Source organism: Sphaeramia orbicularis, chromosome 12 (genome assembly GCF_902148855.1).
Source record: "Sphaeramia orbicularis chromosome 12, fSphaOr1.1, whole genome shotgun sequence".
Taxonomy (NCBI): domain Eukaryota; kingdom Metazoa; phylum Chordata; class Actinopteri; order Kurtiformes; family Apogonidae; genus Sphaeramia; species Sphaeramia orbicularis.
The window spans coordinates 56,052,278-56,069,639 of NC_043968.1; the positions used below are offsets into that span (position 1 = coordinate 56,052,278).

At 37.3% G+C, this 17,362-nt stretch overlaps 1 protein-coding gene across 1 annotated transcript in view; it reads right to left on the bottom strand.

Annotated features, from left to right (window-relative positions):
- tmem230a (transmembrane protein 230a) overlaps positions 1-16,122 on the bottom strand; it is a 32,651-nt gene extending 16,529 nt beyond the window's left edge. The window contains exons 1-3 of the mRNA XM_030149683.1: positions 15,988-16,122; positions 8,491-8,607; positions 5,000-5,122 (exon numbers count right to left, since the gene is read on the bottom strand). Of these exons, the coding sequence (XP_030005543.1) occupies positions 5,000-5,122; positions 8,491-8,592 (225 nt within the window). The 5' untranslated portion in view covers positions 8,593-8,607; positions 15,988-16,122. The remainder of the gene's footprint in view (positions 1-4,999; positions 5,123-8,490; positions 8,608-15,987) is intronic.
- Positions 16,123-17,362: the final 1,240 nt, after the last annotated feature.

Sequence of the window (17,362 nt, forward strand, 5' to 3'; positions counted from 1 at the left end):
TATTTTTAACTCAGAAAAATGTACAAAAATACCAGTGGAGGACCTAAGGCAGGGGTTACTCATTTTAGTTCAGGGGCTACATTACAATATGATCTGAAGTAGACTGGATCAGTAACATAACAGTGAATAAAATGACATCATGAAAGCATGTTACATCTACACAACTAAAAATGTGAATAACATGAACAACCTGAAAGTGCAATTTTCACAATATTGTGCCTCAGTTTATCATTGACACATGCATTACAACCTACAGATCATAGTAGATCTACACATACACAAAACATTTCGTAACAGGCAGAATATTATTAAAATTGCACCGACTTCTCCTATGATTTTTCAGGTTGTTCACATTTATGCAGGTTATTCACATTTTATGTGACAACAGTTTGTAAATGTCAACATTTTTATGGAGTTTTACTTTTTACACTAAAACAAAAGACAAAAATTTGGTCTGATCAACTTTAGATCATATTGGCCTGTATGTGGAATAAAACAATTTTAACACGTCTGATTATTAATATCCTCAGTGTCATTTTTGCATTTCAAATTCCTCCCACAGGTCAGATTGGACCCTTTGGTCGTCCGGTTTTGAACCATGGACTGTATGTTTGACACCTGTGACCTAAGGGTTAAACCAGATGCTGGAAAAACGGTGGTGATAGGCGGAGCAGGCATCATAAAGATTGATGTATCTGCTTGTGAGTTATTCCTCTCACACATACAAATGGACATGAGTGAAAACTATGGCCCATTCATCTTCAGTGCACAGAGTAATAAAAAACTGTCATGTACCAAACACTGGCCTCACTGGGCGACACCACAGCCCAGCAGTTAGGACCATATGCTCCAAGTCATTTTCCAAAATTTTCCGTTTCTGTCCACTGGTCTTGTCAAATAAATGTATAAAAAAAATGAAACCGATACACATTTCAAGCCTGATTTTTAGTTCGCTGACAGACTTAAACTAGATGGAAACTCTAAGAGCACATGTCAATGCTCACTATTAATAGGCCAGCACTTACACATAACTGCTGAAGCTGCTGAAAAATGTTTCTAACTGTCGCATGTCATTCAACTCATCAATGTTTGAGACTTAACACCTCTGTAAAATATATTTAAGTATGTTCTTTCATGCTGTATCATGACATGAGTGTCCTCCATTTGCACCCAAAACTCTTCTAACTCTTTTATTTAGTCACTAGTGCAGCCTCCAAAGTACATGAGCAGGAAATAGGCTGAATGAAATATAAGATAAGACACAAGGTAAGATTCATAAAAGACAAATATGATCCTAGAACATCTGCATTTGCTGAAAAAGATGTTTTGCAATGCAATCACAGTCGAACTCCACAATTATTACAACTTACCAGAGGACCACGGGTAATACTAGTCTTACAGTTATTATTTATATACTACTTGATACTACCTGCATTATTTTCACTTGTTTGCCTTAAATGAGTTTTATACATATTATCTGTTTTTTTAATTAATGTTTTCACATTTTTAAACCCTCAAAGACACTGATCTAAAATGTAAAAACTTCTGATCCACTAATCCTATTAAAACATGTAAATAACTGGTGCAGAGGCTCTGTAGTTACCGTGGAAACACTGTTATCTTCTACAATATTAATTCACCAGTAAAACCCATAGAGTCTGACAAATGACAGGGGTTGTAGATGCTTGTTTTTAGGTTCAGTTAATGATATACTTTGCTGAAAAGTCACTTTTTCATCAGTTTTCTCTGTTTTGATATAACGACCTGTAAATTTACCATGAGCTTTAATGAACATCTACATGATCAGTGAATTAAATATAGGAAAACACTTGACTTACACTGAAAAATGCAAAAATGCAGAGGATAATATTATAATAAATGGTGATAAATTACTTAAGAAAGGTTAAATAGAGAAAAAAAATTATTTGGGAACTAACTACCCCTGCCTCAAAAGAAGCACTGGATCTTTATGGGTTAATAAAAATGAATGTGCCACAACAAACTCACACTTCTTAACTCTGAACCTTAATAAACCTGATGTGGAAAGTTGAAGCTATCACTGCACATAAGGGAACAGGGAAGGGAACAGATAATTTTTAATGAAGGTGGAGATGATGAACTTCAAGTTGTAAATATGGTAGAATTTGTTTATTTTATTTAATGTATTTTTATTATGTTTTGTCAGATGTCTGGAGGCAACTTTTATGAACCTCTACGTGTTCAGTAAATTAAAAATACGAAAATACCGAAAATACCAGCTTTTCACTGAAAAATGAAAACTGCAGAGGATAACATTCTAATAACTGATAATAAATGAGGTTAAATGGAACAATGTAAATCGTTAACTTTGGGTAAACACCATTTTATACTTTAATTCATAGTCGTATTTCTCTTGTCTATCTTTCTTCAATACACATTTAATGAAGCTTTATTCTTGATTCAGTCTAGATGTCTGTTTCTGCTTTGTCCTCTGAAAAAGAAATAAAGAATCATTTATTTTTGTATTCATCAGGGACAATGCAGTGAAAAATACTAGCCATACAGAACGTCTCATGTTCTGCATAAAGACTATATAACATTTTCCTGATTCACAACTCCTGTCCTTGGATGAGTTTTGAGAAAAAAAAATACATTAACATAAAAACATTATCTACAAACATAACTGCTGCTGTACTAATAAAATATACTTTAAAAATAAAGTTTTGCTTGTTTGCTCAAGTTTTGTGACAGTGAGTGCAGTATTTTTAAGTAATCCTACTCACAACAAGGAAAATTATCAACATAAGTAGATGATAAAAATTACAGTTAAGACTAGACTATATTTCATTCTGGTTAAGCAGCTTAAAACCGTATATGGGAATAGTTTTACCTTTTAATTGGTGATTTGTAAAAATGGAGGTCGTCTGTGATCTTAATTCTGCTATGTCTGTAATGTATGAAGTAAAAATTCAACCCCAAATGGCCAAGACTATTTTAGCAGACACAGAGGCTCTTCTTCATCTCTTTGCAACATTTCTTATTTCCGCTGCTCATTTATTCAGTCCATTTCCTGGTCGACGAGTACAGAGGCTGCACTGGTGATGATTCATGGTTTTAAAGGTGTCTCGGGTGTAAGTCCAGTCACGATAAAACATGGATAATCACTGACAGAACAAAAGTAAAGCCTTCAGAAGAGTGACAACTCAAGACCATTACGTGCTGCACACATTTAATCCCCCTCAGCCAAATATAGTGTAAGATTCTTTTGAAAGTTACTGCCCTATAATTTAGACTACATTGTCCTTGTGTAAAATTTATTACATACACATTTATATTTGAAAGTACTCGGATATTATAACTGCACAAGATTATTTGACCTTGAAAAAGTAGGTCAAGGTCACCTATTTTCAATAGGCTTCTGCTCCATGCCAAGATGCATCCACAGAATAAATTTGGTGCAGATATGTCAATGCATTCTTCAGATAATGCAATTATGTCATTGAATGGACAGACAGACAGACGACAAAATGATTACAATACCCCTTCGGCCAGACGTTGGCTGAGGGGTAAAAAAAACTAATGAGATGGTCGACATGATGACAGTTACATTAGGATCATTTTTCAGATTTTTTAACATGAAATACGTGTGTGTTTGTGTGTGTGTGTGTGTGTGTCCGGGGGGGGGGGGGGGGGGGGGGGGGATTTGCAAATCACATCAGTCTACTGCACATCTAATAAAATACAGCTGTACACAGCTGCATGTCAGATATTCTGTGGTGCTTGTTTGGAAAAAAATAGGTCTACATCTACTTTAAGATGTGATTTATCCTTTAAGCCAGGAATGTCAAACTCATTTTAGTTCAGGGGCCACATTTAGCCCAATTTGATCTCAAGTGGGCCAGACAAGTGATAATAGACCAGCATAATAACCTATACATAATGAAAACTCCAAGTTTTTATCTTTGTTTTAGTGCCATAAAAAAATTAAATCATGAAAATATTTCCATTTACAAGCTATCCTTTCACAAAAAAGATGTGAATAACCTGAAAAAACTTGTAAGAAAGATAAGTACAATTTTAACAATATTATGGTTGGGGTTATCATTTATACATGTGCATTACACACAATGTTACACAAGCATTTGGTAACAGGCATAATAGTGTTAAAATGTTGGAGTTTGGAACTAAAATAAAAATACAGATTGCAGTGGATTTACAAATGCACAAAACAGCAGAATATTGGTAAAATTGTACTTGATTTGTACTTGATTTTCTTTAGACCTTTCAGGTTGTTCATGTTTTATTATGAAAGGACAGTTTGTCAGTGTAAATACCTTCATAGTGTAATGTAATTTGTTTCACATTAAACCTCAAAGAAAATTTGTAGTTGTCATTATTCATAGGTTATGTTGCTATCATTTTATTTGACATCACACTGGTCTGATAATATCTTCAGTGTAATTTTTGCACTCTCCAAATTCATCCCAGGCATACCAGGAACTACAGCCAGTATTTCTCAACAAGGTTTTGTTTTATTAAATTAGTTAATTCCCAAATACTCAGCTTAATCGCTAAATAAAAGAGTAGTTTTGGCTGTGGCTGCAGTTTGGTGGATAAACAAAACCCTTTATTTGTATTTGTTTATTGGCATAAATGATAACTTTATGAAGACATTCAGTGATGATGATGACAACAAGAAGACAAAACTCTATCTAATAGCATAATCATAACTTCATTAAACTGCCACCAGGATGTATTTCAAAGCTCCTTACGTTCACTCTGACGGCGTAAACACAAATATATCATCCAAAGACAAACTACACAGAGCAGAGACAGGAGGCAGGCGGCCCAGACAGAAGCAGTTAAATCACAAATGGATTTTCAGGAGAAGTGCATTCTGGGAACAAGCCAGGCAGCCCTGTCAGTTTATAGAGTGCAGATTACAGGAGAAAGTGACATGCTTCACAATAACAGTCCAAACATGTGAAATGTGAAAGGCTGGAGCGTATCATTTACTCACCTCCACCTCTATGGTTCCTGACAGGAGAAGCGCTCCGAAGATTATCAGTAACGAGCCAATCAAAAACAGGAAGACCGCCAGAGCGATCGCCTTGTACGGGACCTTCGGAGGGCTTCGCTTGAACTGCAAGAGTTTCAAATGATGGGAAAAAAAAGCTAACATTATTATTGCAATTTTATCCAGGTGACTGTGCTGCTCTGTTGGAGACCCAAATCTGCATAACAATTCCAGAGAGATTAAATGAATAAGTAAAGTGATAATGTAATAGTTGTTTCAGGCCTAATAGAAATCAAATTTTGTGATTAAATAAAAGAAAAATAAATTTAAAAAAATAAATAAAAGGCCATTCACTCTTTAATTAAGTTGTATCAGAGTGTTTTTTTTTTTTTTTAATTAGTATATGAGTCCCATCTGGCTATGTTTATTCTGGGCAAACCAGATCATCCTTTGGAGGATAATGTATATCCATAGTCATTACCTGAGTGCAACTGCTGTTGTTAGGTTACTGAAGGAAAATGGTCAATACAAGGGCAAACAAACTTTGTGCCATGATTCAAGGCTTTTTTAATTTTTGGGACTCAGTTGCCTTATGGGCTGGTGAAGTGCATCTTCTGGACTCAAAAAACTGGAATGACATTTGTTTTCTTTTTTTACCAGTGTCGATATGCTGGTGAATTTACATGTTCATTCCAAATAAAGAAACGCTTTAAAAAAAAAAAAGGCCATTCATAAACTGCTCAATAAGCACTAGAGCCCGACCGATATGGGATTTTTGGGGCCGATGCTGATGCTGATATTAGGGGCTAAAAAAAACGCAGATATCGATTATATCGGCTGATATCTGATATTGGCCGATAACCGATATATTGGCCGATATATTGGCTGTGGCCGACACGGGATATAATAATCTTATATTAGATAATTGTGAACAGGTGGATTAACAGTTGCATAAATCTTTGTTTATCTCACACAGATAATGGACCCAACTTTAAACCTCTGTATAATAGTCTGATATCAGACTAGTCTGTGACCTGTGGGGAACCACGGGTTGTAGATGTGGTAGTTTTTATGCTGGGGAGAGCAGACTTTTGAAAAAGATGTGAGTCCATATTTTATAAGTAGTGACATAATAATTGTGTGGTAAATCATTCTTTAAAATGTAAGCAACACCTACCTTTAATGAGACCAACTACAAAACAAACTATACAATCACAAAAAAATTAGAGCAAAAAATATGATTTAGCACAAAATTATGTTTTCCCTCACAAATCTGGATGTGTCTGCCTCATAGCACTACAACTTCTCATGTGGACTAAGGACTAAACTGAGCATGTGCAGAGTGAATTAGGGGAGTCCTAAGTTGTTCCTGATTGGAGCAATTGCAAGAGTTACAACTGACCCGTGTTACAACTGTCCCCGGTCTACCCTACACTATTAATGATGTGCCTGCAGAATGAAACTGTGAGGTAGACAGGAAGCGCACGGACATGGGTGTGTATAGTTCATAAGACGGTGGGGGGGCGCGTTGGTCGAAGCCGGAGCAGGGGGGATTATCTTAGCAGTCCATCCTTGTCGGACCGGAACTGTTCCTCTAACTCTCCGGGCAGCACACACACACACACAGGAGAAGCGAGTGACAGAATCTCCACAGCAAAAAAGTTAATAAATCAGTTACATATTGGCCGATGTTGATTAATCTGTGATAAAATATAATCGGCCTGATTAATCTGACAGCCGATTAATCGGTCGGACTTTAATAAGCACCCGCTCATCATGTTAAATTCAGGAACTTCGGGGGCGGAGTTAGTGGATGTTGATTCTCTTTCATTGGCTGCTGCTAGGACTGGCAAGTGAGAACTGGTTCTTTTGAAGAACCAGTTCTAAGTAGCTCAGTTCCTTGTAATCATTTGTCTTCTTGCTTATCGATTCCACTTACCAGTTCTGTGACATCAGCACATCAAATACGTCACACGTCATTTCTGTATTTTGGTTCAAAAGCCTCTAAAGTATGGTTGTATTTCACCAGTAAAGACAACACTAGGGCTTTTTACCACAGTTGCAGACCTTCCATTACGACAAAGGGTTAAATATCTCCAACATGTAGAAACATTTAACCACAACATCCAATTAAACTACACCAATGGAACGTCTTTGATTGACTGCTTAGCATAGATGATGGTGACTCAGGAGGTGGCGCCAACAACAAGGCGTCCTCTGTCGTAACTGTCAACATTAAACTCCTCTGGGTTCTATCGATACTGTTAATGTTAGCATCATTTCACTGTGTCACTATTGTTTATGAATAATCTCCATGCTATAGAATTACATTTAGATGATGACGGGGTTCAGAGGCTGCAGCAGGTAGATCTAACACTCCTTTAACTACACTTATATGAGGTTTGTTGGAATCGAATGTAAAAAGTTTTACATTAAAGAGTTAATGCAAACAGAGCCATTTGTACCGTAGTTAATCCCATGAGAATCACTAAATCCTTATAAATTCCCATCCGTAGCTGTCACAACACATGTATCTGACAGATCCTGTATGGTGTGTACGACGAGAGGCAATGTTTTTTACCTCTGCCAAGGAGGTTATGTTTTTGTCAGTGTTGTTTTGTCTGTTTGTGTGCAAGATAACTCAAAAAGTTATGGACGGATTTGGATGAAAATTTCAGGAAATGTTGATACCGGCACAAGGAACAAATGATTAAATTTTGGTGGTGATCGGGTGTGGGGGGGCCACGGGGCCCACTGATCTGCCTTGGCGGAGGTCCATGCTGTCTTCTCTAGAAAAGCACTCGGAGAGCACGGACCTCCGCCAAGGCAGATCAGTGGGCCCCCGTGGCCCCCCCACCCCCAATCACCACCAAAATTTAATCATTTGTTCCTTGTGCCGGTATCAACATTTCCTGAAATTTTCATCCAAATCTGGGGCACTGATCAGCCTTGGCGGAGGTCTGTGCTCTCTGAGTGCTTCTATTTTGTTTTGTTTTTTTACATGTGCAGGTTTTCAGACTAGTTCAATACCATAAACATGTGTATTTTTGTCTTTTAAATCATTTTTTACAGCATTAGTTTAAAAAAACATACACCTTTAAACACGTGAAATTTTGATTCACTGATAATTTTCATGTGTTTTTTGAAGTAAATAAAAATGCAGACTTTATCAGGCAGGCAGTGAAGCCTAGTGTGTGGTGTTGTTTCATAATTAGAAAACTAGATTTCATGCATAGAAGCAAAAAATCATTACATTACAAAAAAAGAGAATAAACAGAGCATCTTTTGGAGGCAGCTGTTCATACTTCCTGGAATGTAATCACAAGGGTTTGGCACACTTATGAGAAATCATTCAGTGGGACTTCCCTCTATGTATTTGTTGAGATGATGTGAAGTAGACTAATTAACAGCCTGCTGTGCAAAGCAGCAAAAACACACAGAGATGGCGAGAGAGTTTACGCAGCGTTACCAGGGAAAAAGTGAAGCGACATTACCTGTAGATCTATGTAACCATCCTCGTCGGCAGCCAGCCTCGAGTATTTGACCTTGTTGTTAGACATTCCAGCAGCCAACATGTTGTTTCTAGCTGCCTTCATTACAGTAGAAGAGCTCTGAGGAAAGAGAACAGAGGAAGTCAGTACAGTAAACCAAGAAGTCAGACAAAAAGATTCTTACATTAGACCGTAAATAATTTCTATAAACTCTGTGACGATTATAATGAACAGAATTCTTATTTAAGTAATATCCAAAAACCAAAACTCAGCTCATGAATGTAAGGATTTGTTGCTGTTCTGTGTCTTATATTTGGACGACTCTTCCCACATAAGAACACCAATCTTCAGGGTGAGAGTTTGAGTTGAGTTTTCCAGTACTTTAATTAATCAAGAAAACAGATCAATAACGAAAATAAACATTTTTTTCCCTGTGACTCCTACCTCTTCCTTTTTGCCACCTCCATTGGAGAATTTAGAGGCTGAACTGATATTTTCCACCTCCATTTATCGTTTACATTCAAGGCATCATCTATCAGGGTTCTCACTAGGATTTTTCACAGCGTAGGGGACGCATACATGCCACAAGTTTTGTAGGGGGGTCCGGGGCATCCTCCCCTTGAAAATTTTGAAATTTATAACTCTCTGAAACAGTATTTCCTGCATTTTGAGGGGCAAATTTTGTGGAATGAAGCCAAGTTTTTGTCTGTTACAACAATGATTAAAAGCAAAAACTGTTTGTTTTTTTTTTCAATTTGTGAATGGTAATTATTGATGGGAATTACTCCATACGGGAACTTGACACAAACTGATACTCAGAGACAAGCATAATAATAATAATAATAATAATACATCAGTTTTATATAGCGCTTTTCTAAGTACTCAAAGACGCTTTACAAAAAAAACCAACCATGAGGCAAGTGATGTTGCCAGGCGGACGTCAGACAATACCAAGGCACACAAAGGAGTGTTGATTATATTGTTCTCATTTCTCGTTATCAACAAATCTTGTTATCATTACACTGGACGATCACACATACACACAAAAAAACACCGCTACGCTGGTTGAAAGACAGAGTCGCGAGTCAAATCTCAGTGTCGGGACCCCCTAGGGACAGCGTCGGGGGCCCCGACGTTCAGTGACGCTAGCGAGAACCCTGTCTATGTTCAGATTGTTTATCACTGAAACAATACTTGCAGTGTGAATCATCTACTAAATAAAGCAGATCATTCTTAGCCTTTGTCACCATTTAAATACAGGGTAACTGATATGTAATGACAGATACATATTTTCATATTCCCTCATAATTACTTCTACATATTCCATGTTCAACAGATGGGAGATACGCATAAAAACAATGTGAAATACACAACCCTGATCTGCTTCCCAAGAGACTTAGAGAAGTGTGACTATGCATATGATCTGAATTTCCTCAGGCCTCAACTTTTGTTTATGTTGGAGATTCTGGCTCTGTGCATCCTCACACTTGAACCCATCCCTGGGAGACTAAAAATCCATGAATAAAAACAGCCTTTCCTGCTTGAACATTGCGCACGAAGCAGCTTTTGGAAACATTCAGTTATTTTGCTGGCAGCTGTCACATCAGCTCACCACCGTGCTCCTGTGATGAGGAAAGCTCCAGGTTATATCTGCTGTGAAGATGGCAGGGGAATACTGTGGCAATAAAAGAGGAAAAAGTTCACCATCGTTTTACTAATGCCCGTCAACCTCAAATTATCCGAGCACATTTGCATTTGCAGCTTTGAACAGAAGCAAAAAAAAACAAAAAACAAACGTGTGGGAGTATGAAACAGTATTCACCTGGACTGGGTTCAGAGGCAGAAAAATTACCTTTGAGCATCAGGTCTTTCCACATGATTGTATAAAGCACTTACTGACTTTGTCATTTTTTTCCCTCTAGCTTCTGCTATGAGAATCACATACAGATGGGTGATAAATGAAGGTAAAACCCAAACAGAAATTGTTTTAGCCAAGTGCTATTCCTCTGCAGGCGTCCAAACAATCTCAGTAATCCTGCTCATAAATTCTTCATGTTCTCAAACTCTACTACAGGAACGAAAGCCATTTTTCAAAAGATATTGTACTATTTGGTCTTTAGATGATGGTAGCAAGAAAGTGGAAATGTAACACGTAGCACTACTTTCCTGTCCTGTACTGAACTTTACGAAATCATCTGCATTTTTACTTTTTTCTTGGAGTTTTTCATTTATTTTATTACTATCATTATTATCAGGGCTGGTATAGTTATTGGAAATTAAAAAGCTTTAAACAAAGGTAGAGGTAAAAAATAAGTTTGTTTTTAAAAAACACAAACATTAAAAAGGAGTTGCATATTTTTACATTACATATTATTTTCGTTTTTAAAATATTATTTAAATTACCTAAGATTATCAGAAGTACTTAGAATAAAGAGCTGTAAATTTCTACCAAATATGCCAGTGTATTGGATTGTAGATATGAACTGAATGTATTTACAGTGATGGGCCCAGGGATTTATGTGACCACCCATTGTGAGGAAAACTAACACCATGATCACCAGATGGGATGAGAACCATTAAGAAACAACTAGAGTTGATCAGAGTTGGTCAGAAAAAGTAGAAGCACTGTTGTTGTTTCCTCCACCGGACACGGCTCTAAATGAAAAGAATGGAGTTTGATGCTGAAATGTCAGTGTTTTTTCTACACAGGTGAGTTTGATTATGAGGCTTATGAAGGTATAAAGTTATTATGGGATGTTATTATCTTTGCTAAGTTGCTGTTTGTTGATCCATGGTTCAGACTAAACTGTGACAGATCTGACCTTGTTTGTTCGATTCCAAACAGATCTTTAGTTCAGCTACTGACAACACAAGCTATGCTGATGATACCCAGCTCTATCTGTCATTCCCACCTGATGACTCCACAGTCTCAGTGCGGATCTCAGATTGTCTCTCTGACATATCTGCATGGATGAAAGCCCATCACCTTCAGCTGAACCTGTCCAAAACTGAACTGCTGGTCTTCCCAGCTAAGCCAACCATACAGCAGGACATCTCCATCACTATTGACTCCATACCTCTGGCTCCTACCAGTGTAGTACGTAACTTGGGAGTCATGATTGATAATCAGTTGACCTTCACGGATCACGTTGCCTCTGTCACCCGATCATGCCGTTTCACTCTGTTCAACCTAAGAAAGATCAGGCCATACCTAACCGAACAGGCCACCCAGCTCCTGGTGCAGACTATGGTTATCTCCCGTCTTGACTACTGCAATGCTCTTCTAACGGGCCTCCCAGCTTGTGTTGTCAAACCACTACAGATGGTCCAGAATGCAGCAGCGCGTCTGGTCTTCAATCAGCCTAAAAGGGCACATGTCACCCCCTTACTCATTGAGTTACACTGGCTACCCATAGCTGCCCGCATCAAATTCAAATCTTTAATCCTAGCCTACAAAATTCTCCGTGGGTCTGCTCCTGTCTACTTAGGTGCACTAATAAAAGCTTATGTCGCCCCACTGACCACTCCGCTCGTCTGGGGAACGTAGTCTGGTGGTCCCCAGACCTTGTACAAGACAATCCAGGCTCTTTTCATGGGTCGTTCCACGTTGGTGGAACGCTCTACCAAGTGCTACAAGAACAGTCATCCCTGCCTATCTTCAAGAAGCTCCTGAAGACCCAGCTCTTCCGAGAGCACCTCCTGTCCTAGCACTTTCAAACATTCCATTTTAAATATTCTAATAAGGTTTTTCCCAGGATAACCACAGATTCTTTCACGATTATCTCTGGACCTGCTGCGGTGGTCCAGCCTCTTCCCTGCCCTCATCATCACCACTCACTTATCCTCAACCGCCTCCATGTGTCTCCCCCTACTCCCCCCTTCTCCCCCTCTCCCCCAGTCTCTATCTCTATCGCTCTCTCTTTTTCCCCTTCTCTACTCTCTCTCTTTAACCCCAACTGGTCAAGGCAGACGGCCATCCTCCAGGAGTCTGGGTCTGCTCCAGGTTTCTGCCTGTTAAAGGGAAGTTTTTCCTTCCACTGTCACCAGTCACAAGTGTTTGCTCCTGGAGGATTCTGTTGGGTTTCTGTAAATTGACTTAGAGTCTGGTTTTGACCAACTCTATATATAAAATGTCAAGAGATAACTTTTTTTGTGATCTGGTACTATATAAATAAAATGTGATTGATTGAGTGATTTAATTGGTTTTCCCCTGTAAGTCGCTTTGGAAAAAAGCGTCTGCCAAATGCGTAAACATAAACATAAACAAGCTGAACATAAAACAGAGGTGATTTGTGGTTTTACTGTGACTGTTTTCTGTCTATACACAGAACTATGCTAACAGAGCTATAATGTAAACTATCAGCTGACACAGCACGTGAAAATGATAAGACACGGTGTGATTGTGAGCGACTGTCAAAATAAGCATCTATGACTTTTAGTTTGTAGAAGAAAACCTGTGATACAATAATACAGACACGTCGAAACAATGAGTTTCATACTTTAAAGAAACTAATAAAGTCTGTAGATAGATGGTGTTAATTAGTTGGTGGGTGTATTCTGGTACCAGGCTGCCCCCTGTTGGTGAGTTTGTAAACTTAGTACTACAATGACCACCTTTAAAATAAAAGCATAGAATGCAATACTCTGGGACCTTTAATAAACATGCATTTTTTCATCCTGTCTTTTTAAGCACAAGTTAATGCACTATTCATTCACTATTATTAAAAACAAAAGGGATGAACAAAGGCGGCAAAAACTGACAATTGATAAAAATGGAAGCTGAAAACATTCGGCATCTTTGAAAAATATTCTATTACTTTTCTTTTGTTCTTTGGAGTTTTAAACCAGTTGTTGACCTTCCCATAAAACACTTATTCACTGTAAAACACCTCTGTATCTCACACAAAGTCACCAGAATCACGAATCAATTGTAACTTCATCATTAAGATTAGAGTGGTTATTGTTGATCTCTAACCAGTGATCATTTAGAATACAGTCTCCAGTGTTGTTCTTTCCACGCCTCCACTTAGCCCTCAACCTTTTGCAAACTTTCATTGTCACTGAATCTTGCATAAATTTCTCAGCACAGGTTCCCTCAGACAGAATATGGATGTCTTTGTCATATTATACTCCTCCACAGTGAATAAATCTCCCTGAACCTGCCATAGTTTTGGATTTGGTGAAGATTTCTTCTACAGCATCTTTAAAACTGAGAGATTAATATTTCTTCAAAGTAGTTTCAGATGATTTTCTCTTGAGCTAGTGATAAATTAATAACTTGTATGGCCATCTTTTTCAGTCCTGCTTTATTCTGGTTTACATTTGATTACAAAGTGTACTAACATACTTTACTGGTATCAGTATTTTTCATACTTATTTTCTATGGTCTGTTAACATAGTCGGGCTGCACGATTAATGGATTTTAAATCGAAATCGGATTTTTTAAAATTAGGACAATTTTTAAAAAAGGGAAATCGTCAAATCGATTTCATCTTTCTCGTGCCTCTGGGCCGCGCGCCTGTGGGCTACGGTACCAGCTCGGGGGATAGAATCCCTCCAGCATATCTTGGGTCATCACTTCATCATATAAATTAATTCATCTGAAATAAATTAATTCTTTTAATTCTTAAAAATTATGAATGAAAAACTATTTTGTTTGCTGTAAGAATTATTTATAATATTTGTTTCACAAGACTTTCATAAAAAAATCTGAATCTATAATAGTGATTGGTTCAACTTAGTGCGGTTACACTTTCCTTCTAAAATGTATATATAAATTATGCTACAAATTGGAGAGAATAAAGCAGAACAAATAATTCTGTTCTCATTTAAACCTTAACCCTCACCTGAAAAGAACAGATATGAATCCTGTTAAAATACTGAGATGATATGGATAAGAGTAGCAGTACTGATAAAATCTTAATGCTACCCTGTAGAAGCCAATACCGTAATAACGACCCATAATGTAATAACGGCCAATGACGTAATAAATTTGCCATTTTTAAAATGTAATAGGCCAATAACGTAATAACTGGCCAATAATGTAACAGAAGTCCTGAACCGATAACATAATAATTTTTGGCCAATAACGTAATAACTTATTACATTATCAGTAGGTTATTACGTTATTGGTGTGGTAAAAAAAAAAAAAAATTCTTTGCAAATGTAATAACTGAGCCAATAACATAATAATATATTAATATCACTGTATTTAAGTTTCATTTATTAGATATTACTGTGATAAAATCTCTCTCTCTCTCTCTCTCTCTCTCTCTCTCTCTCAAATGTCATACATATTTCATATCATACCATTGTCTATGTTTGTAAACATGTGCTTCCACTTCGTTTGGAGATAGCTTGAAAGGCTAAGGAGCAGTAGACAGGACTAGAGATTCTACAGCACTAGAGAAACTACTAAAGAACTTTATTACATTATGGGTTGTTATTATGTTATGGGTCATTATTATGTTATTGGCTTCTACACACCCATCTGACCAATAATGAACAATAAATAAAATAAGTAACCAGTTAAATTACTTCAGTGTTATACAAAATAAATCTCTTCAGTGGATGTTGCCGAGTTTCTGGTGCAACATGATGGATCAAAAACAAAAAAAAGTATACAATTCAATACATGATTCCTTTTGTTTAGGTGTTGTTGGGTGTAAGTTTGAAGTTAGGTCTGATGTTTTACACATAAAACACAGAGTTGGCATGTTGCTTGTTAATTCAAAGCCATCAGTACTATTTACCCTCTAAGCATACTATTGAATATATACATATCTGCAATTGTGCATTTTTGTCATGTGAAGACCTTTAAATTCCACTAAAAGGGCATAAAACACGAGAGTATATGGCCAATATTGTTTGAAAATTAAAGTATTTTGTCTTCCTGCAAAGTAAAATAAGATGTGATTCTCTAGCCTAACAGCCCATCATTATCAGTTTTGACATTTATTTTATCTTTGTCACCAGGCTCTAAATCCCCTGAGGCCAAAGTAAACAGCCGTGAGCAAAGAGCTGATGGCTCTTTCTGTTTCCACATCCAGGACTCTGTAGCAGTTTACAAGATTATTATGCGTATATTTGCTGAGAATATCTTTTCCACCCAGTTTGTTTCATATGGTCACTTATATGTTGTATATTCATTTTAATCTACATCACATGAGTAACTGGACATCTGACTTTCCTCATAAGAATGACTAAAGTGCCTATTAGAAACATTACTACATGCTGGTAAGAACTGACAGCAGCTAATTAGCATCATTTCTGCATTAAAAACATGACATAGCTGAGCAGGGTGTTCAGCACACGTGTAAAACTGAAGATAAGTACTTCATTAAACGCTTTTTGGTTTTTCAGACCCTCGTCCCTGTCTACTAAGCAGAGGAATTAGCCAGCTTAGCTTCTCTGAAGTTAGCTAAGCTCTCAAAAGCTAACAAACAGAAGCCGTCTTGTCCTGTTTTAGACATTGGTAGCTTGTCCTGGTCACTCTCTTACCTTCACATGGAGATCAGCCAACAGTGCAAACTACACACGTTGCTGTGTAGTAGAAACTGTATCTCTACGATGCAACCTCTACACCATCATGTTGTTTTCATTGATCAACTTCTACGACTTCCGTGTTTTTCTGTGTGGCGCATGCGCATACCGATCTTAAGCCTGCTACATACTCCGCGTGAACACAAAACTTTGTTCTCGCTCTCACATTTAGAGTGAATGGAGCATTTACTCCACACACCGTCCGCTCAGCCAGCTTTCTCTGGTGCGGTGTGACTGGTTAGGTATTTGGAAATTGATCCAGCAAACTTCGGTCACAAGTAAACTCTCCATCCTTCTAGCCCACGGTTAAATGTTGCCCTCCAAAATGTGTGTGGAGGATGCGGGCATCGGACCCACTACCTCTGACAGTATGATGAAACAATGACAATATAACAACAAATGAGGTGGGGGCGAAGATGATAAATCAGTAACTATTTTAGTCAGCAGTTTTACTTGGAAAAATAATCAGCAAAATAACTGATTAATGATGATGGAAACAACTATTAGAAGTATCATTGTTTGTTTAGTTTTTTTTACTTGACACAGTTTTTTTTTTTTTTTTGTGTATATTTATTTTACCTGTATTTATTTATTTATTTATTTATTTTCTGTGGTCTGTTAACATAATATCATTAATAAAAAATAAAACCCATTCTTCTTCACGCACACAGTTAAGGGATTCGTACGCTTGACATCAATACCAGGCACATTTCAAAACTTGCACTAATATATACAATTCTGTCAGTGCTATAGAAGTATTAAAGTTAGGTATCAAGCACTAGAATTATTTTTCTTAAATAAGACAAGTGTTCAATTGTAACTTTTAAAGGCACTGATCTCATTCTGATACTGGTCTAATGTCAACTCAAACAGGTGAATCAGATATACAGTGAATATGAGTCTGATACATAGGTCAAATTATACAGTTTAATTCGTTGTTGTATGTATTCTACATGAGCACACTAGGTCAAGGTTAAATTTATTTGTATAGCACATTTACAACAACCAACGATGCCCAAAGTGCTTTACAACCATACTAAAAGTGCCAATGCAGAAGTTAAGAACAACACTAAAACAGTAATGCAAATACCACAGGCAAATAAAAACAAATAAACACAGATACAATGTCCTGCACAGCTTGTGTTAAAAGCAAGTGCAAACAAATGAGTTTTTAAGGAAGATTTAAAATATTAGTAGACTGGGCTTTTCTGATGTGCAAAGGGAGACTGAAAGATGCAGGTGGATATTGACCAACAACTGGTGTTTCCTCCACCAACTGGTGTTCCCAGGGTTGGGCCTGGGCTGGACACAACCCTCCTGGTTGCGCTTTCAC